Genomic DNA, 21,081 nt, shown 5'->3' on the forward strand with positions numbered 1-21,081 from the left:
GTTCTAATAACCGTTTTGCCGAAACATTTTGCCTTGCCATCTTTCGTTTTGATAAAGTCGGTTAATTTTATACGTGCCGATTTGAATTGTTTTATTCATTTTGACAACCATGTCTGAGCCTAAGCCCTTAAACTAAGGCTCCGTGACACCTCCTCACAATTATTTTCCGTAAGAAATTGTTCATACGACGGGAAGTTTCGAGAGCAACTCGTAAAGTTAAAGTCATGCAGCAAAAATGCAAATGACGTCATTAATTTATGATATTGTTATTTACTTTTTTACTACTCTTTTATTTGATGGAAGCGATGACTCCACGCCCTCCTCTTGAAGCTTCTCTGGCTCTCAAACATCGTCAAAACGGATGAGAGATAATTTTTAAAAGTTAAAACTAAATTTTCTGAATTTCGATTACATTAAAAGGTATAGATACCCCCCGCCTCAAGAACCGTAACGATCAGATGTGATTTTAACCGTTAGACACTCATGTCGTGTCGCCTTTGTCAACCAATCTCCTCACCCTTACGTAATATTAGTTTTCATTAACCAGAATCAGATATGTAATTTCAATAGATAGCTTGACTTTTTTATAGTGAGACAAGCTCACGAGTAAACATTTCTCAGAAAAAATCGTAAGTAAAAAATCAAAGAGAATAATAGTTTTTCAGAGGAATTTTCAGGCAACGCGGAAAAAGACGATTTAAGGCCCTTGAAATGTTTTTTTTTTTTTAAATATATTTATTTTTTTTCAAATTTGAGGACATGTTCAACACATGGTATCGATTTCAGACAAAATTATGTCCTGCGCTTACACGGCGCGGCGCCACCGTGCGTTCTACGACATCCAACCGCCACGTGTGGCCATATTGTCAGAATTGCTCCGGCAAGTCTCACTTCCTCATATCTTTTTGAATATTGTCAATCCAAGACTTGACACGGCGCGACGTATCTACATTTTGGCGATGGGGGGGGGGGGGAGTTTCTGTCTCATTTCATCTTGGGCAAACTGTTACTCGTCGTCCTTTGTATTCGACTTTACTAGACGTGCATTTATGTGAAAATGTCATGTGCTATATCGACAATGAAACTACCAAACCACGTATCTCAGTTTGCGACGTCGCAGACTTCCTGTCATACTTTATTTTTTCGATGAAAAACTACTTAACGTCCAGCCTTGAAAATTTCTGTGATTTTTCCTCTTCGCGCGGAGAAAATTCTGTGAAAATTTCAAGGAATGATATTGATTTGGTCTACTTAAAAAAAATAAAATACGAGCGTAGATTTTTAAACACCGCAAACGAGATACGTGGTTTGGTAGTTTCACCGTCGATATGTTATTTTTGGCGCTCATAATCTCAGGTTTCCTTTAGATCCAAACGTGCAACACAAAAGTACGAATGAGTAAATTGTCTTCTTCTTCTTCTACAAACGAATGGGGCATAGCCTGGTATGTCAGGTCATCTAGTATCAAGAAAATTAAATTATGAATATTATAAACACAAACAATTGGTAAACATAAAGGACTCGTCAAATCAATAAAAACGGCAAAACATAGTGTACACTCTTCCCTGGGAGGAGAGAGCCAGCTTTGTGCCCATCTCTTAGGCATTACTGATTGTCTTTTTATTGTTCACAGTTATTTTGTGTTTTTCATTGAATACAGTTACGTTTTGACCTTAGCAGTATGATTCTTGCTTTCTTCATCTGTGTATTCGTAGATAGGATCCTCCGTAGTTGATGATGTTGGTTTGGACAAGTTTTGCGCCATATTTTGTGTCCAGTACGCCATAAAGAAGTTTGCTGCAACTGGCCCTGTCAAGTTGTACTTCTTGGCAAAATTCATTGACGAAAATTTTCCTCGCTTTTTTTGATCATGCCTACGAATAAAATGAAATCAAACCTCTTGATACAATTCAGAATTTTAGGAACGTCTCGATAATTTTTCTCTTCTTTTTTTGTGATCGTATCAAATGATTGGCCCGGTAGAAAAATGCAAGTGACATGTACAAATCTTCAATTCTATTTCATCTTTTTAAAAGAAAAATAACCAAAACATATCGTTAAAATTGTCTATGAATATTTTTGAATAAATAATAAACCTAACAAGAAAATTCTAGGAAAACTGTTGGTTAATTGAACCAATAAAACATGCCAATTCGCAAAACCACACATAGTAGGTACATATTATTCGACTGTAGCCATTAATACGTCACTATTCCATTTTAATCATGCGTTTAAACCTGATTTTTTTAATAAAACAAAATCCATTTTTCATAATTACAATTTGCATTTTTCTAACCAGTCGTAAAGAAAAGTTGAAGAATATTGTCCAATCAATGTTTAACCCTATTTCACCGACCAGTACCGCAGAAGCGCTGTGACAGGCCAGAAAGAAATCGTGACTTATTCGGAGTATATCCCCGCAAATATTTGGGTTTGGGAAATAAATTATTTTTTCAAAACTGCATCTTAAAAAACCTAGGTGTCTTGCGCTGAAATATGACGTAAACATTTATCAGCGGACTTGAACAAGCTCACACCTCTTATCTCGTCCGGTTGAAAAATGTATCAAAAATTATCATTCCCTAACGCATTGTGCCTCCAAAAAAAAGAGCGAGCCACTTACTTAGGAGGAAGTCGTTCTTCCTCAAACCTAATGAAGTCTCTACTTGGCTGCTTGTATACAAGAAATACCATCCTGTGAGCACCTGTATGAAAACAGAGATCACATCAGTTATATCCATGTTAACCCGGAAATGTAAATTTTTGAGGACCCATTCAAACTGCACGAGTTTAGCTAAAATGAATGAAATACTGACGCATAGAATCGTTCAACGTCCTTAATACAAACTCAATCGTAGTATTTAGAAATGCCATAACAACTGTGAAATTTTTTAATGGGTCAGGCAAGAAAATTTCTCTCCATTTTTTTCATTCATTTTGTACCATTACCTTTTGTAGAACCATTTTTAACTATATTGAACAATGACCTAAAAACCAGCACGCAATAAAATGCATAATGGCGGTTTTAATTTTCTCTCTCTCTCTCTCTCCTCTCCTCACCCCTCTCTCTCTCTCCCCCTCCCTCTCTTTCCCTCTCTTTGTACGCATTTTTTTGTCGAAACTCGAAATTTGCAAAGGAGATCCCCTCTCATTGATCTAAGCTTGTGTCCACAAAAATATAGATACTTCAATAAATACCGCGTTTGTGGTTGGGTCGCAAGCCAACCTCTGTGATTGATTCCTTACGTCAAAAAAATCCACGTGTCTTTAAGACCTCTGCCTTTGTTAGCTGTAAAGGTTCAAAATCCGCCTACCATAGAGGTCAAAGTAATTGATAAATCGTGCCCTTTTCGAAAAGCTCCATTTGAACCAGCGCGTAAAATTAATGTGAGTGGAGAATTCGGAGGTCTCTGAAATTTGATGAATTTCACATTTGAATGGATGCTACCAATTAAGTGAGCTAAACACAAGGACACCCTTGGTTCATAAATTGAACAATTATTGGAGGAGATATGACAAAATTATCTAATCTGCACCAGCAGAGCATGCGTTTAAATGGGAAATACCGCCAGATGACGTCACTAGGCGGCAAATTTTCTCATTTTTAATTCTATTTTTAAACTATTTCCCCTAGCCAAAAAAAATTATAGAAAATACTGGAAAATCAGCTCTTCAGGCACTTTCAGATGAAGCATTAAACAATTTGCGTGCAAATTCTCCATTGCTTAGTATGATAATAGCAAACCATTCATGTGCTCAGGAATTGGTCCAATGTAATCCACAATAGTTTCACCGGTCGTCCATTGATCCTGATAAATATTTCCGACTAACCAATGCAGGTACTCTCGTTCAGTGGGATTTTCCCGTGTTGGAACGTCAGGATCTGTTTAAAAAATGGCCCAGTTTTAAATAAAATAATATACAAGGCGTGCACCCTCTGACCGCTTCGCGGTCCGACCCTCCCCCCCCCCCCAAAAAAAAAGTTTTGCGCCTCCGGCGTTATGCGTTACTCTTGTGATTTTATATTTCATGGAGTGTGTGGGTAAATTTCTAGTACCATTTTATCACTCAGCCGTTACTGTAATTCCCACCCCCCTCATGGATTAAATTGTAGTTCTATTGTGCTGCAAATATACGTATGTGCGTCATTACTCAGCATGCACTTAATCCGGTCTCAATCCATGAGTGATTAGATAGAAATAGGATATTCGGTACACACAGACACGTTTCAGCCTACGATTTTTTTCTCGAAACGTTCGATAGGACGTCGTTGGCAATGGTCAGTCGAATGCTTTGTGTGTGGCCAGGAGAAGGTTTGTATCCGGGTTTTTTTTTATTATTGAGTAGGTAATCTAAAAACTGCGTTTTTAAGTGTTGGTGGTGGAGAAACGTCTCGGCTTGGCGGTATCTCTATTGCGCGTCGGAGATTACAACTGAGATTTGCGGTAGTGTGTAGGTGGTGTCACTTAAACGGGGTCGTATAGCAGTAAAGAAGGGTACTGGCAACCAAAAGTCGACATTTTCAATCAGCCTCAAAGAAATGTACGGTAAGTCTTCGTGCTTTTTCACTAGGCTCTTTTCTACCACTCCTGCTTGCTACCACACCCGGCCATTGGGTGCTCGTCGTAATACGGCTTCCACTCAGCCTCAAAGAAATTTACGGCAATCGGTTTACCAAGATTGGATTTCTCCACACATTTCTTGGTTGAGAAGTGCTGGTGGCGTGGATTATTAGAACTAAAAAATAAAAATTGATTGGGAAAATTAACATTTTAGAATTTTTAGACAATAGATGGAAATCCTGCACTTGGTAAAATATGCTAAAATGACTTGCGAGAGCTTAAGAATTGACAGATAGTCATAGCTGAGGCGGAAAACGCGAAGTGAAGTACATCGTCGAGTTATCGGGGCACGCGGGGCCAGAGACAGCAACTTTTAGGCTGCATTGCATCAGGCATTCGTTACACCGATAATAAAGATACTAAAAAAATGAGATGGTGTGTCTGATTGTACGCAAGCATTGGCTGAAGGCCTTAAAATGATTGTCCTGAGAAACTAAGAGAGAGACAGAAGAAATGAGGGAGAAAAGGACGGACAAAACACTGTCTTGAGACGAATTCGGAAGAAAGGTTGCGTAATACGTGACAGTAAGCCATTCAGAGCGCGCAAAAACTGTAAGGTATATAGTGACAAGTTGAAAAACGCTGACTCTGCGATCGTTAACTATTCATGTCAAACACAGTGCGGTCGGTGCAAGACGCATATCAGCGCCTACAAGTCTGTAGGAATATTTCACGCATTGCGCCGAACACAGTGCGGTCGGCGCGAGACGTATATCCGGTATATCAGTGCCTACAAGACTGAAGGAATACTTCACGCATTGCTTATTCACTACGGTGTCCGTGAAATACAACTTAAACCGCAAATCCTCCACATATGCAAGAGCACCATTAATTGGTCAGTCCTGAATTCAACAACTATTCATAATGAATCGAGAACGTAACTACTCAGTTTTGTGACGTCAGGCTAGTGGATATTTGCCGAAAACAGCGATCATCTTCGGGTCATCAGAGCACCAATGAGTGAGGCAGTCACTTCGTCAACCAATTAGAACGACCTTCGATGTGCCGTAGCTGCATTAGAGGCTAGTTTGAATCGCAGTGGAGTAACGATTTTCGGTTTTCAGCCTTTATTTCTCCAATCATCAGACAATGTTATTTATGGACTGGTTCATTTTCTGAAGTAAAATTTCATCTTCTTTCAACAAAATTTATATGAATTTATTCGTCAAACCAACTCATAAAACATGACGGGACGAAACGAACCCGAGCCATGCGTTCTCTTGTATGAGTACATGTTTACCAGCGGATGAAGTTCATTCACTAGTGTGACAAAATTATGCTAAAAGCACTGAACCGCCTAGCGACTAAAATGAGATCCTATCGACTGCGCACAATTAACTACCGTCTATTTGCTCAAATAGACGGAAGTTAATTGTATAAAAAAGTAACTTATAAAAAACGTAAAGGTTTTAAATCGATTCATTGCATGTAGGTTTTTATTAATATACTTACATGAGGTTTTTATGCATTAGTGCTGGAATGAAACGTTCGTTTTTTGGGAGTGTATTACGTTCTGACCAATTGCAGTTTGACAATAAATCAAACTCATAATAGACGAGAATCAAATCATAGTCTTAAAAAAATCAATACATATAATTACATTAGATTAAGGTTACAGTTAATTTCTAAATTGTCGCACACGTAATTACAATTATATTTTATTGTTTGATGAATGTATTTTTTGAAAATCAGTGCTTGCCAAATTGTTGCAGAACTTGTGTTTTTCACCTGCTTTTTCCCAAATTTGATCGTTTTGTCAACTTGCCCTGGTTACGGAGCCAAGAGGTTTTCATATCTTACTCAATTAGGATTCCGAGACAGTTGATCAATAATAATTCTCTTGATCTTGATGATCAGGCACCAAGATAGAATCATTCATATTGACCACGAAGAAGTTTCCTGCATAAGGCTCTCCAAGATCGTAATCCTCCGCAAATTTTCTTGTTGAGAAATTCGCCGGTGCACAACTTATGAAGCTGGAAAAAATATGTTTTTACACTTAATTGTTGAGAAATTTTGTTTAGTACTTCCATGTGTGCACATAATTTAGATATAACAGTCCACGAAAGCAAGGAGTCGGTAGAGCGATTTTCATCGAGTTGATTCTAAAAATTAACATTTGAGCAGCTTTCAACAAAAGATCTTTCCAGTTTCCTGAAATTTACTTTCCGAGGACATTGGCTTATTTTCAGGTTGAAAGAGGGCATTAACTTGCATTATGGGGCGGTAATTTTTTGCCTTGAACATGTCAGATTATAATTTTAAGTGTTCCATTTCTTAACACTACGTTTTTAAATCTACAAATTTCAAATCAATATAAATTCGGTTTGTTATAATACTTTTGATCGTTTACTGTCTCAAAATGTGAGGAGAAAAATGTTTCATGCTTCGATATCAATACCTTACCTATGAGTTTCTATAGACGAAGGTTTTTTCCCGATGGGTGGTCAAAATTCGTCATTCGTCTGATGTAAGGGCGTAACTGATTTTAGAGTTGAGCCTTATTGGTCATATTCTTTTTGGGGCTTACACAGAGATCAAGATACGTCCCTACGTCAGAGGCAAAAATGTTCAATTTTTCCAGAGCAAAAACTTACGTGTTCGGGATGAAGTCCTTTTCATAGTGTATTTTTCCGGGCTGCTTGAAAACTGTGAAAACCAGTCGATGGGAACCTGTAAATTCAAAAAAATTGATAGTCTCAGTCATTTTGTGATGCATGGTTCCGTTCGTAAGTTACGGAAAACCGGTTAACTGTCACAATATTCCAGGGTCATTCCACGTCAACTGTGCCAGGCTCGGAACCCGACCCCCTCCGATTTGGCTGAAAATTGGTATACGGGGTCTTTACATCATTATAAGAAACTAATTTGAAGGGTTTTCCCATCCGACGCCCCGTTCGCGAGATATCGACCCCCAAAGATGGGGTGAATTTTAGCGATATTCAAAAAAGCCCGTTTTAGCGATTCTCATTTTCTCGACTTCCCTCTCTTTGACTCTCCATAGCGAGACTCTGTATCAATCCATCATACTTTGAAAGAGTGTTTCTAGACCAATTTTTCATGTAGATTCTGAATATGCCATCAAAATTGAGCTAAAAATTATTTAAACGGCCGTAATTTAGAGTTTTTTAAAATTTACGATTTTTTCGCCATTCAATGTTCAAACTGAATTATCTAAAAAACAGTCTCTCCGATTTTCGATTTTTTTTTTATACTTCAAGCTTAGGATATATACTTTCGGTTGATATACTTTTTTCAATTGCCATCGGACGGTTAAGGGCCTAAAAAAATTCAAATAGGCCAAAAAAGGTCAAAAATTGGTAAAAAAAGACGATTTTTTACATTTTAATCCAAATATTTCGATAATGAACACTTCAATTAACGATGTTTTCCCCCAGTTTACCCTCTAAAATGTATAAAATCAGACTATCGACGCTTTCCATACATTTACCGATCGATTAACGGCCTGATGGAAACCGGAAACCGACCGAAAATCCTCGAAATTGACGCAAAAAGACGATTTTTCACACCGTAACCGATGCTTTCCATAGATTGTGACTGCAATTTCCAATTTTCTCTCTCTATTTCAACCTTAAGGTATATACTTTCGAGTAATAAACACTTACTAACGTGCATCGATGGGGCACGGATTTAAACGGAAATGAAAACCGGCCGGAAATGCTCAAAAATAACGGAAAAAGGCGATTTATTGCATAGTCAGGGAAGCATGTGTTCGAAAATTACGTCCCGTTTGCACGTTTGTGATGCAAGTTTACTCCTTCATTTTGGTCCCTAGAATGAGAAAATCTTTGGTGGACTATCCGCTTTTGATGCCAAGGCCCCAAAAACAAGATGGCGGCCAAAATGGAGGCTGAAATTGAAATGTTGGTGAAACGGCACAAAACGTCAAGAGAGATGTCGATCCTCATGTTTTTTGAATCGTAGATTCCAAAAAAATTGTCATACAGACCCCTCGACCCACGGAAATGACCAAAATCCAAGATGGCGGCCGATTTTGGCTCTTTAATGGCTAAAACGTCAAATGAGGAGGAAAGAGAGGAGTAAACACTCCAGATATCTGTTTTCGAGGTCACCGATTCCAAAAAAATAGGAGAAAAAAACATCTCATGCCAAATGGTACTGATTTGGACCATGCAAAGGCCGAACTCGGCAGTCATTCTGATTAGAGTGTTCAGAAACACTCTATAATCGGGACCTCTCGACCCACGGAAATGCACAAAATCCAAGATGGCGGCGATTTTGGCTCCTGAATGGTTAAAACGTCAAATGCGGAGCAAAGTTCCCGATCCTCGAAAAGCCTTTCAGGGAGTTCACTTACCCTCAGGTCTGCCACATCCCACCTCGGGCCCTAGTTCCAATTTTAAGATCCGGGCCCCATGACTGCCACCAACCTCCCCCCCCCCCCCACCCCCGGTCACCTTACCACCAGAAAAATAATTTTTAATATCTTAAAGTTTAGAGCGCACAGTTGCAAAAATATCATTATCTACTAAAAATCTTTAAAATAGAAGCAAACCTCTATAGCAGTAAAAGGAATTCTACAGTGCCCCAGCGAGTTTTAGAAAATTTATTCACCTTTTATAAAATTTTTCACTTTTCCTTATGAGACAAGGGTTACATGCCACTCAAAAAAAGCTCCGGCCGTGGAGGCCAGAAGCAGCGGACCTGGAGCACGGACTGAATGGGCTATATGGCACTACCGTTCGCCTACGCGCCTGACGGCCGGATTGCTACGTGCGGGGACGACGCGGATTGCAACGGACATGAAAACCGTAAGTCGCGGCCTCGAGCGGCATAGGCAGCTTGCGCTCTAGGCGCTACTTACGGGCTGGATGGCCGGAGCTCTGCGCGCCGCCGCTGTCCGCGACGTGGTGGATTTTTTCGGAACTACAGCTGAAAATTCACCATTAAAGTACATAGAAAAGAAAAACTTTCCAGCAAAGTTTTAAACATTGAGTGAATTATCTTGTGTCAATTTCTGAACAAGATTTTTTTTCTTTCCTTCTTTTTAAAATAGGTATATATTTCTTTGTTGATAGTTCATAACAATTTAGTTTCAGGAAAGTGATGGATAATTCACTGTCTAAGAAAGAAAAAGAGCATATGAACGTTAGCTTGTTGATCATGTTTCAGATATCAAGAGAGATTTGAACTCCTTGGCTGATAGTTCAGCAAGTCAATTTGAGAAAAGAGATAAATCTTAGAGAAGAGATGATGCTTATTGAGAAAGAAAATCAGCATATGAATGTTAGCTTATTCATCGTGTAGAGATATCAAGAGAAATTTTCAAAAACCTAACTTTAATGTTGCAAGCCTTCATAGAAATAAATAAAGCACTGGGGAAGCACTGGAAGGAACAAATGTAGATAGATCAAAAATTCTTGCTACCTATTTTAAATGTAGAACAGACTGTCCAAGGTATGATAAATTGCTAAAACTCATTGCAGCGAAAAATGTAAATTGAAAAATCATTTTTATCACTTGGCAGCCCGTTCTCAATAAATGTAATTACTTTCACTCAATGAGAATTCAGCATTTGTCAAAAACAAAACCTGGTTCATCCCTCAATAAAAAATACGAATGCAAAGTAGGAAATCACCTAAATGATTAACAAAGGAAAACCACAGGCGTAGGTCTAGGTACTTACAGATTTTTACTCCTTACGACTAGAAGAGCTTCAGAATCTTGAAAATGAGGTTGAGAATATTTCAAAGTGTAAATTCAGTAGTAAAAGTTGACAAAACTTCAAGATATAACTCTCCGCAATAACTACCGGATACAATTTCCACAAAATATTAGCGAAGAAATATACCACCGAAAATTGTCACACTTGTTAAAATTATAGATCTTCCCTTCAGCAAACTGAAGCGCGATTCACACAAAATTTTACCACTATTACAGTAACACTGAGCTCTCTAGAATTGGGATATGGAATCAGAGAGATTATTCACAGCAACAACTTCCGAGCTTGCTTTCACTATTAGATAATCTGCGCAGGATGGGATCTGTACAGTTTCCGCTATCAAACAGCTGTTTTTGTAACAGAGAGGGAAGATGTCAGAGACTGCAATACTACTCACAGTTGAAAACATCTATGAGTTAGAGATTAGATCGAAATGGAATAAAAACTGTATCCTCTTACACAGGCAGAACAAAGCAAAAGCAGTGATGATAGAATACAGTCAGCAATAAATGGATATTCTCGTGCCTACATTATCAGTATTTTAGTGTGGCGGTAATTTACTCTGTGGGAAGATGCGTGGCAGGTAATTGATTGCTTTTCTTTAATTTAAGTTCTTTCCCTTAGTAGGGGGAAAATAAGTGAATTGCAAACGAACTTACAGGGGGAGAGGATATGAGCTCAGTGCGTAGGTACTACCAAAACTGACAATTTTCACTTAACTCTCGTCGCATTTCCGAAAGTATTTGACAAGCGTTATCACACAGAACTTTAGAATCAATCGTGCACCACACAGAATCAAGAAAATATATCGGAAACCTCCAAAATTAAACGAAAAACGAACACACGTAATGAGCAATGACCAAGCAATTTAGTGACTAGATTCTAACCTCAATAAACAACGCTGAGTGGTGGCTCCCGAATATGTTCAAGGCTGGCGGCAACTTTAAATTCACGCACTGAATAACATTGACGTAAAATATTATAATTTTCTGCGAATATACACGGAGCCGTCTGAATTTTAATCTGATGGTGACGCCATTTTCCGAAAACTGAATCTCACCTCACTGCCAACGGCCGTGGAAGCGGTTGGTTCCGATCCTGAAACCCGTAACTTACGCTCGGCTCCTATCCGGTCTTACGGCCACGAAGGCCGCGCGAGCTCCACGGGACATCGGCCGCGGCATCCGGTACTAGCTGGCTGACGGCGCGTTAGCACCGGGATCACCAGTGTCCAGAGCAACCGGGTCACAGGGCCGTAGTTTTTTTTTTGAGTGCATGTGAATATGAAAAAGTGTGTCATGGGCGGCACGGGCCTCTCCAAGGCCCGGGCCCCGGTACCATGGACCCAGTATCCCCACCCTTGTGGCGGGCCTGCTTACCCTCATTCCCTCTAAAACCCTATGTCGCTACCCTTTCACTGGGCATCCACTTCGTCTCCTCCCGGGAGGAATACCCAATCAAGCATCTTCTTTGGCAGTCCTTCGTCCGTCATTCTATTAACATGGCCATACCAGTCAAGCTGTCTGATCATGTCGTCGAATACCATGTCATTTTCGACTCCCATGATCTGCCGCACTCTTTCGTTGCGAACCCGATCGTTCCTAAAAATTCCTACAGCCACCTCCTCCAGAAATCTATCTTCGTAGCTCTCAGCATTCCTTGGGTCCGTTCCTTCAGCTGCCAAACTTCACTGTCATATGTAAGAATACTTTTGACTTCAACTTTGTAAATTTTTCTCTTGTTCTCTTTGGAAATCCGCGGATCCCAGAGGATTCCATTGAACATCGCTGTGGCCTTCGTTGCTTGGATGTTTCTTTCCTTGATCCCTTGATCCGTTCTTCCATGCCGAAACTGGGTCAAAATGACCCGAAGATTGCTGAAAACACGTGCCTTACAGGTTTCACGGGGTCGGTACATCCGAACGTTTGATGTAGGTCCACAAATGCAACTTAAAAAAAGAACAAGACATCAAATTGAAAAAAAAGGAAAACAAGCAGTTCCAACGCCAAAGCGTTGGAGGGCGCTTCTTTAACACTGCGCATGCGAGGAACGTTTTCATACGGCCAAGCGAGAGTATTGCGGACGGACGATGTATAACAAATTGCCTACGTGAAGGTGGTCCGGCAGCAACATACCCGCCGCTAGTCTCTGGAAAACAATAGAAAATAGTAGTTGCGTACGTTGCCAGCGAGCGCGCTGCGAGCGCATCTGTTTCAATTACCTAGCATCGAGTCGGGCCTCTAACTTTCTATTCTCTCTGACATAACCTTAAACCTTCAACCCAGAGCCGCAAACAGCTGACGCTTGACAATGCTGCGCTGAGAAAATGAACCAATCACAAAATAGCACAGTAATACGTCACTAAAATGAAGAGATCACGTGACTGTTCGTGATTTTTTCGAATCAATCTGAAACTACAACCTCGAATATGAGGCATTTAAGCATAACGAAGCCCCAAAATAGTTTAACCAGGTAATACGTCCGTGCGAGATTGTTATGCTTAAAAGCAAAACATTTCACGAAAACTTTTACGAATACCAGATGCAGAAAAAAATCAAATTTTCCCGGGTGTACCAGAATGGCGTCATTACCCATAAGGCAAAACGGTATGTAGTATAGTACATGTTACATCGGGGGAGTCGAACGGCTGGAAAGGGCGCATCTGGTACCCAGAAGCGCCCAAAACCTAATTTCAACACAGCCGAAGATAGGAGAGATGTTTTTGGGTTTGGTTTTTCAAAACTTTTTCCCGAACCAGAGCGACAGTTCATTGGCAGCCTAGAGCGGCGCATCGCGAGCTCACGCTTCACGCCCTAGCGCCTTCAATTTTGCCGATACAACACGGACATCCATTGAGCACGAATAGTTGTATCCCTGCGCCGTCATCAACGCGCGACCTTTCCCTTGCTCTTTTTCCACGTTGTCTTGGTTCCGTTTGTCTTATTTGTAGCAGTGCTTCAAAGGCTACGTGAGCAACACAGTCAAAGTTTAACTTGGACTGCATTTGTGGGCCAAACTAAGCATCGGGTAAAAATAATTGGGTGAAGTGTCTAGCTACCCTAAAATCATCTTCCTGATGGATGAGTCATTGAAAATGGTGCCAAACTCACCCTTGAGATAGTGGTGTGTTAATCCTGCATACTCTACTAAAACATCTGCATCATCAACCCTATTACCATATTTGCGATGACCCATTGCTGCCCATACTTGTAGAGCGGTTTTTCTTGAGAAGGAATATCAGGACCTACGATATTGAAAAAAACATTTTCCCTTATTTTTTCATCACGGAGTAAAATTAAGTTTTAAACAAGATTAGTTTTGCTTAGAGGTAATGTGTAGGTAGTGCATATCCATCGAAATTTTCTATTGACTGCACCAGGAAGATTGGCATTCTCATTTTATTTCATTTTATTATATTTTAAAGAGAGCTAGGATAAAACACAGTACGACGCGCATGTTTTGCAAGGGAGTAATTTATGTAAGTATACGCATCTCAGGCTGTGAACATCAACATAAGCTTAGAAAGCTACAAAACGTTTAGAAAACAAAAATCAAAGTCCTCAAAAATAAGTTAAAAATTGTCAAAGTGTATAACAGATTAAATATTTAGGGATGCATGTGAACGGAAAACGAACAAAATACTCGATTTTCTGCTTTCTTTCATATTTTTCCAATTATGAAAGCATGCCCTGATCTCCAGTTTCCAGCTGGACACGCGGGTGCCATATGATTATGTAATTCGTAGATGTAGACCGCACCATTATCTCAATGTATGGAATGAGTATGATGATTACCTAGTAGAAAGAGTATACAGTAGGCTCCGATCTCTCGAGGCCACTGTAGAAATACAGGAGGATCCGTAATTTCATATGTCTGTAGATAGTTCCCTGTCTCTACGTTCTTATAGTGATATGAAACCTAAAACACATTAAACATCGTTGTATCGTAAGCACAGAATTTTACCCGAATTTTGCCCGAGAAATAATAAACCCGAGAGAGGTAAGTTGTTTCAAACTTGAAATAGAAAAAAGATTTAAAAACAAATCCTTCAAAACTTTCCGCTAATGGCACAAGTGGATCGCATTTAGCAAAAAGGAACCAGCGCAATTACAGTGTTGTAAAAATGTTGCTTCTTCATAATTATCTAAAAAAATCTCCCAGGATAGCAAATCGTTTCTGCTTTCCACCAAAATATTCTTAATTTTGAAGAAAATAACTGTGTAAATTTTAATACTGAACATATATTGATTATTTCCAAAAGAAAAGAAGAAATTGCACGATTTTGAAAACACAGTAATTGCGATGGTTCCTTTTTTCTAAATGCGATCCAAATGTTACATTACCTGCTTAGCTATTAGTTCTAGCTGTCAAACTATTTTCTGAATGACATTGTCTCACGCGGTCTGTTGTTTTGTACTTTATTGGCAAACTTGAATGAATGAAACCAAATTGTTGATAAAACTACGATTGGGAAAATCCTAACCTTCAGGATATTAAGGGGCGGAAGCATTGTTATTTCAGGATATATGTTGAACTTTGCAAATGTTTGCTTTTCATCAGGCGTCAGCTGCCCAAAACAACAAGTAAACCAAGGAGACAAGACATGTATAACAGTCCCAAACAATATAAAAAGAGTCGGCTCACATAAATTCCATCGTAAATTATGCATCACGAGATAATGTTTTAACCAGGAAGATAGTCACCACAGCCTGCAATCAAAGAGGAACCAAGAAAGTTGTATCCTATATTCAAGGAATGTGAAAAGGTGTCGTTTGTAAAATATACTTAATGCTATATGGAGAGGGGAGGTCAAAGAGAGTGTTACGTCATTTTTGTTTTTAGGTGCAAAAGGATGGTATCCACAACAAACTTCACGAGGGAGGGGGAGGGATTTTCGTTGAAAATAATGGAATCAAGCGTACCGTATTTTATGGGTGAGATGAAACTGCATACATAAACAAACGAGGTTTATGGATGAGACGGGTGAAAAATTTAATTTTTTTTTCTATCCGCAGGCAATTTAGACTCTGTGCTCTTTGTCTCTTTGCTTCCATATTTCCAAACAGACACACGTGTCAGTTTTATTAAATTTATCAGTCCCGGACTTTGAACTAATGCAAGATCCTACTGGCTTAGAGTCAAAACCATTTCAATCATAACGTTTTACGCACCAAAGATTCCTTAAAACACGCCTATCTTTGCATTACGGCTTACTCATTGTCAAAGACTTTTACAAAAGAGCAGAAAAGTCGGAAAAGTCTCATTGGTCTTATTCATCCTGAATTAGAATTTTGCAAAAATTTCACTCAATACGCTCATCAACGTATCGGGACTCACTTATTATTGGAGACTTTACACTCAAAAAAAAAACTACGGCCCTGTGACCCGGTTGCTCTGGACACTGATGATCCCGGCGTTAACGTGCCGTGCGCCAGCTAGTACTGGACCCAGCGGCCGATGTCCCGTGGAGCCCGCGCGGCCTTCGTGGCCGTAAGACCGGTTAGGAGCCGAGCGTAAGTTACGGGTTTCAGGATCGGAACCAACCGCTTCCACGGCCGTTGGCAGTGAGATTCAGTTTTCTGAAAATGGCGTCACCATCAGATCAAAATTGAGACGGCTACGTGTATATTCGCAGAAAATTATAATATTTTACGTCAATGTTATTCAGTGCGTGAATTTAAAGTTGCCGCCAGCCTTGAACATTTTCGGGAGCGATCGCAGCCACCACTCAGCGTTGTTTATTGAGGTTAGAATCTAGTAAATTGCTTGTCATTGTTGGTCATTGCTCATTACGTGTGTTCGTTTTTCGTTTAATTTTGGAGGTTTTCGATATATTTTCTTGATTCTGTGCGGTGCACGATTGATTCTAAAGTTCTGTGTGATAACGCTTGTCAAATACTTTCGGAAATGCGACGAGAGTTAAGTGAAAATTGTCAGTTTTACCTACGCACTGAGCTCATATCCTCTCCTCCTGTAAGTTCGTTTGCAATTCACTTATTTTCCCCCTACTAAGGGAAAGAACTTAAATAAAAAAAAAGCAATCAATTACCTGCCACGCATCTTCCCACAGAGTAAATTACCGCCACACTAAAATACTGATAATGTAGACACGAGAATGTCTATTTACCGATTGCAACTTCATTGTGCCACCTTTGCTTGCTCATAAGATTGGATTGATTTTTTATTCCATTTCAATCTAATCTCTGGCTTGTACTTAAATGTTTTCAATTAAGAGTAGGTAGTATTTCACTCTCCGACATCCAACACCTCCCTTCTCTGTTGCCAAAATAGCTGTCCGCCAGCGGAAGCTATAAGCCAATCTTGCCTGCGTTGATTATCCGATAAGAGCCAGTGCAAACATTGTTGCTGTGAATATCTCTCTGATTCCATATCCCAATTCTAGGGAGCTCAGTGTACTGTAATAGTGGTAAAATTTTGTGTGAATCGCGCTTCAGTTTGCTGAAGGGAAGATCTACAATTTTAACAAGTGTGACAATTTTCGGTGGTATATTTCTTCGCTAATATTTTGTGGAAATTGTATCCGGTAGTTATTGCGGAGAGTTATATCTTGAAGTTTTGTCAACTTTTACTACTGAATTTACACTTTGAAATATTCTCAACCTCATTTTCAAGATTCTGAAGCTCTTCTAGTCGTAAGGAGTAAAAATCTGTAAGTACCCAGACCTACGCCTGTGGTTTTCCTTTGTTAATCATTTAGGTGATTTCCTACTTTGCATTCGTATTTTTTATTGAGGGATGAACCAGGTTTTGTTTTTGACAAATGCTGAATTCTCATTGAGTGAAAGTAATTACATTTATTGAGAACGGGCTGCCAAGTGATAAAAATGATTTTTCAATTTACATTTTTCGCTGCAATGAGTTTTAGCAATTTATCATACCTTGGGCAGTCTGTTCTACATTTAAAATAGGTAGCAAGAATTTTTGATCTATCTACATTTGTTCCTTCCAGTGCTTCCCCAGTGCTTTATTTATTTCTAGGAAAGCTTGCAACATTAAAGTTAGGTTTTTGAAAATTTCTCTTGATATCTCTACACGATGAATAAGCTAACATTCATATGCTGATTTTCTTTCTCAATAAGCATCATCTCTTCTCTAAGATTCATCTCTTTTCTCAAATTGACTTGCTGAACTATCAGCCAAGGAGTTCAAATCTCTCTTGATATCTGAAACATGATCAACAAGCTAACGTTCATATGCTCTTTTTCTTTCTTAGACAGTGAATTATCCATAACTTTCCTGAAACTAAATTGTTATGAACTATCAACAAAGAAATATATACCTATTTTAAAAAGAAGGAAAGAAAAAAAATCTTGTTCAGAAATTGACACAAGATAATTCACTCAATGTTTAAAACTTTGCTGGAAAGTTTTTCTTTTCTATGTACTTTAATGGTGAATTTTCAGCTGTAGTTCCGAAAAAATCCACCACGTCGCGGACAGCGTCGGCGCGCAGAGCTCCGGCCGTCCAGCCCGTAAGTAGCGCGGAGAGGGCAAGCTGCCTATGCCGCTCGAGGCCGCGACTTACGGTTTTCATGTCCGTACCAATCCGCGTCGTCCCCGCACGTAGCACTCCGGCCGTTAGGCGCGTAGGCGAACGGTAGTGCCATATAGCCCATCCAGTCCGTGCTCCAGGTCCGCTGCTTCCGGCCTCCACGGCCGGAGCTTTTTTTGAGTGTAACGAAAGAGTAGAAAAGTAAGCAAATACTTGGCAAGCATATTTCTTTTTATGTTATGTTGAGGCAGTCTTTATCATGGGGATTCATTACTATAAAATCACCATGATTGCGAGTGATACAGATTAAATAAAAATGACGCAGCGTAATGTCCTGAAAAGATGATTCTCCGTGGGAGTGGACCTCGACTCGACTCGCCAAAAATCGCCTCTGAAATTGCGTCCATGGACTTCCGCTTGTTTAAAGGGTGGTCGCACATAAAATACACTCAATGATAAACATGAGAAAAAATAGAATCCTAATATATCCATAAATCCGCTTTTATAGCGTTCTCTGGCGCTCTGCGACACCTAGCCGCCAAAGTCCCCTATCCTCCCAAAGCCCTTTCAGGGAGTTGGCACTCCCTCATTTCCTATATAACCCCCTGTCGCCACGCTTTTAATGGGCGTCCTCTTTGTCTCCTCCCAGGAGGAACCCAATCAAGCATCTTCTTCGGCAGCCTTTCTTCCGTCATGCGTCATTCTACTAATATGGCCATACCAGACAAGTTGTCTTGTCATGACGTCGAATACGATGTCATTTTCGGCGCCCATGATCTGACACACTCTTTCATTCGGTAATCCAGGATTGCGCGAAAGGTCTAAGAAAACAAATGAGGATAACGCGAAAAAGACACAAGGATTGCGCGAATAGAAACCTTAACATCTGCTAAAAGAATGCGTGAATTTAAAATTAAGTTAATTTACGGTAGAATTTTGGCAAAACAGGATACAGTTGAAAAAAGCGCATTTTTATGTTAACGCTAGTTTAGATTAGATTTTGACAAGTCATCGATGTCTCATCGTCTGATGATAAATGAAGTGAACAGATTGATTAATGATCGCGGTCGTGGGTATGAAGAACATTCCTAACTTTTCTCGGAAAATATTTAATCGGAAGAAACGAGGCAACGCTGGAATGCTCATGAGGCGTCGAAACACAACATAGGCCTATAAAGTTCTATTATTTGATGCCGCGATTATTCTAACGCGAGTTCAAATAATCGCACCAAGCATAGTGTGGTCGGCGGCTTTTAATGTACATTAACGCCTGCGAAACTCCAGAAATACTTCACGCATTGCGCCAAACAGTGTGGTCGGTGTCAAGCCTATATTAGCGCCTACAGGACTGCATGAATACTTCTCGCATTGCGCCAGACGCAGTGCAGTCGGTCAGCTGGCGTGAAAGCATATTAGCGCATGCATGATTGTAGAACTGCGTGTTATCATTATTGACTTTCTGTTCCTGTTTTTACCATAATTAAAGGGGAGACATGTATCCTCATTGTAACGATTCAGAAACTCGGATGATGTTTGATTTTTTTGGTTACATTAAAAGAAGATAGAACGAACGATAATATCGCGTGGAAATTTTTGATACTCTTATTTGAAATTATTTTGGTACATTTTTAGAGACTTTTCAGAAAAACTGTGAGTAGCTTTTTAAGAGTATTTATCAAAAGTAAAAATTAAAGCGGTGCATAATGTTGCAATCAGAGATAAACAAATGGTTTCTTTCGGGCGCATCCGTCGGGTTTTGAATCCATTGATCTCTAAAAAATTTGAACATGGTTGTTCCACGATTTTTAACGTGTAGTTTTTTCATTGGTTGGCGGCCGCGTAGCAGCCACGGGCCTCCAGTTCACTTTTTAAGTGTCTATGTAAGCTCACTACACTGGGAAAAAAACACATTGGATCTAGAGTCCAGACTCTTGAAAACATTAACAAGAAAAAGGACTCTTGATTCAATCAGATTTAAGCTTAAATCCAAAGGAAATCCGCACAAATTAAAAGGCGTGGTTCTTGATGTAAGCAAAAATCCGATTGAATCAAGAGTATTTTTTCTTGTCGATGTTTTTAAGAGTCTGGACTCCAGATCCAATGTGTATTTTTTTCCAGTGTAGGCCATTCGTGCTGCGAGGGCCATCCATCGATGAGAGGCATACCCTTAAGTGAGGGTGGGAGTAATGTTAACCGTCTTCCGCAATCTCGTTATCTACCACAAACTACCAAGGTTGCCAGATTAACGCTTCTTCATTGAATATTAAATATTCGCGCAAACCTATGAGTTTTCAGCACCAGAAAAAATCGCGCAATCCTATGCATCTCCAAAAAGGTAAGAAAGGGGGGCATTAGCGCAATCCTATCGCAGCCTTTTCATTGCGGACCCGATCTCTCCCAGAAATTCCTGCAGACCTCCTACAGAAATCCATCTCCGTTGCTCTTAGCATTCCCTGTGTCCGTTCCTTTAGCTGCCAAACTTCTCAAAACTCATCATGAAACTCCGTCCTTCTTTTATGACTCCTACAAAGTTCCAACAGGTCATTACAATTAAATCGATTCGTTTTCAATCGTACATTTTAGTGTTCACCCTAGAGATAGGGTCGTGAAGTCGTGAGACAAATGAACTAGGGAGACCAAACCTGGGCGGATCTGAAGAAACTCTCGCGTACATTTTATCAATTTTTTTAGACAAATGTAAATCTTTCGACTCAGATCAGAGTTAAGGTTCCATATGTAGGGGATTTCTTCTCGTTGTTACACACAGTCAATTCCGACACCATTAGCAGCAATAAACCTGGGTTGCAATTTGAAAATTTACTGACAGCTCACGCTCACCCCCCTATCAAAACGTCCGTAGCACCTAAAATAGAGCCATGCTATATTTATCTACCATTTTCCGTTTACTTTTTGGATAAAATGAAAAGAGGAAAAAAATTACTGTACAAAACTGCAATCAAAAGAATGCATCATTAGTGGCATTGCACTTTAGAACGAAGAGACCTAGAGAAAATTCACCATCTAAGAAGGATTGGGCGTGAATGTTGCTCACCTTTTGGCCGAATTAAACAACGATGGTGGAAAATATGGAAAATAATGAGAATTCGTCACTAGAGCTGGCGTTCCTACTTTAGGGACGAGTCAAGACAAAAAAAAAAACGTGAACAACACTCTTAAAAATGAAAGGGAATGTAGAAATCTTTCTAGCTCAGAAAATCAAACACAACAACTGACGACCAAAGC

General features: G+C 39.7%; 3 protein-coding genes across 6 annotated transcripts in view; all 3 read right to left on the reverse strand.

Moving 5' to 3' along the window:
- Window positions 1-714: 714 nt before the first annotated feature.
- The window catches only part of LOC140224305 (protein D1-like), a 51,032-nt gene continuing 30,665 nt past the window's right edge, over window positions 715-21,081 (reverse strand). The window contains exon 7 of the mRNA XM_072298692.1: window positions 715-1,874. The gene's annotated coding sequence lies outside the window, so the exon portion shown is untranslated. The remainder of the gene's footprint in view (window positions 1,875-21,081) is intronic.
- On the reverse strand, window positions 1,661-6,091 carry LOC109036294 (protein D2). The gene is made up of 5 exons (XM_072297609.1): window positions 6,075-6,091; window positions 4,601-4,737; window positions 3,746-3,883; window positions 2,624-2,705; window positions 1,661-1,874 (listed from the first exon to the last, which is right to left on the reverse strand). Exons 1-5 carry the CDS (start codon window positions 6,089-6,091, stop codon window positions 1,661-1,663), a joined length of 588 nt encoding a protein of 195 aa, XP_072153710.1.
- LOC109036274 (protein D3) lies at window positions 6,226-21,044 on the reverse strand. 4 transcript variants are annotated; one of them, XM_072298776.1, is made up of 6 exons: window positions 20,891-21,044; window positions 14,971-15,035; window positions 14,121-14,244; window positions 13,437-13,570; window positions 7,220-7,295; window positions 6,226-6,598 (listed from the first exon to the last, which is right to left on the reverse strand). In XM_072298776.1, the coding sequence occupies exons 4-6, from the start codon at window positions 13,519-13,521 to the stop codon at window positions 6,448-6,450; spliced, it is 312 nt and encodes a 103-aa protein (XP_072154877.1). In that variant the 5' UTR covers window positions 13,522-13,570; window positions 14,121-14,244; window positions 14,971-15,035; window positions 20,891-21,044; the 3' UTR covers window positions 6,226-6,447. The 4 variants fall into 4 exon arrangements, with proteins under 4 accessions (XP_072154877.1, XP_072154875.1, XP_072154874.1 ...); XM_072298774.1 differs by having other exon boundaries at window positions 14,810-15,035; XM_072298773.1 differs by lacking the exon at window positions 13,437-13,570 and having other exon boundaries at window positions 14,810-15,035.

Source organism: Bemisia tabaci, chromosome 3, assembly GCF_918797505.1.
Source record: "Bemisia tabaci chromosome 3, PGI_BMITA_v3".
In the NCBI taxonomy this organism is placed as follows: domain Eukaryota; kingdom Metazoa; phylum Arthropoda; class Insecta; order Hemiptera; family Aleyrodidae; genus Bemisia; species Bemisia tabaci.

What these genes read in the sequence shown, in the direction of transcription:
- LOC109036294 (XM_072297609.1), bottom strand. An exon ending in AATTCCTGAGCACATGAATG is followed by an intron (nt 2,706 to 3,745) that starts GTTTGCTATTAT and finishes GTTTTCATACAG; the next exon opens with GTGCTCACAGGATGGTATTT. An exon ending in GAAGAACGACTTCCTCCTAA is followed by an intron (nt 1,875 to 2,623) that starts GTAAGTGGCTCG and finishes TTTTATTCGTAG; the next exon opens with GCATGATCAAAAAAAGCGAG.
- LOC109036274 (XM_072298773.1), bottom strand. Translation starts at nt 14,995, where the DNA reads ATGCATAATTTACGATGGAATTTATGTGAGCCGACTCTTTTTATATTG. An exon ending in CGCCCCTTAATATCCTGAAG is followed by an intron (nt 14,245 to 14,809) that starts GTTAGGATTTTC and finishes AATGTGTTTTAG; the next exon opens with GTTTCATATCACTATAAGAA. An exon ending in CTGTATACTCTTTCTACTAG is followed by an intron (nt 7,296 to 14,120) that starts GTAATCATCATA and finishes TTGAATTTACAG; the next exon opens with GTTCCCATCGACTGGTTTTC.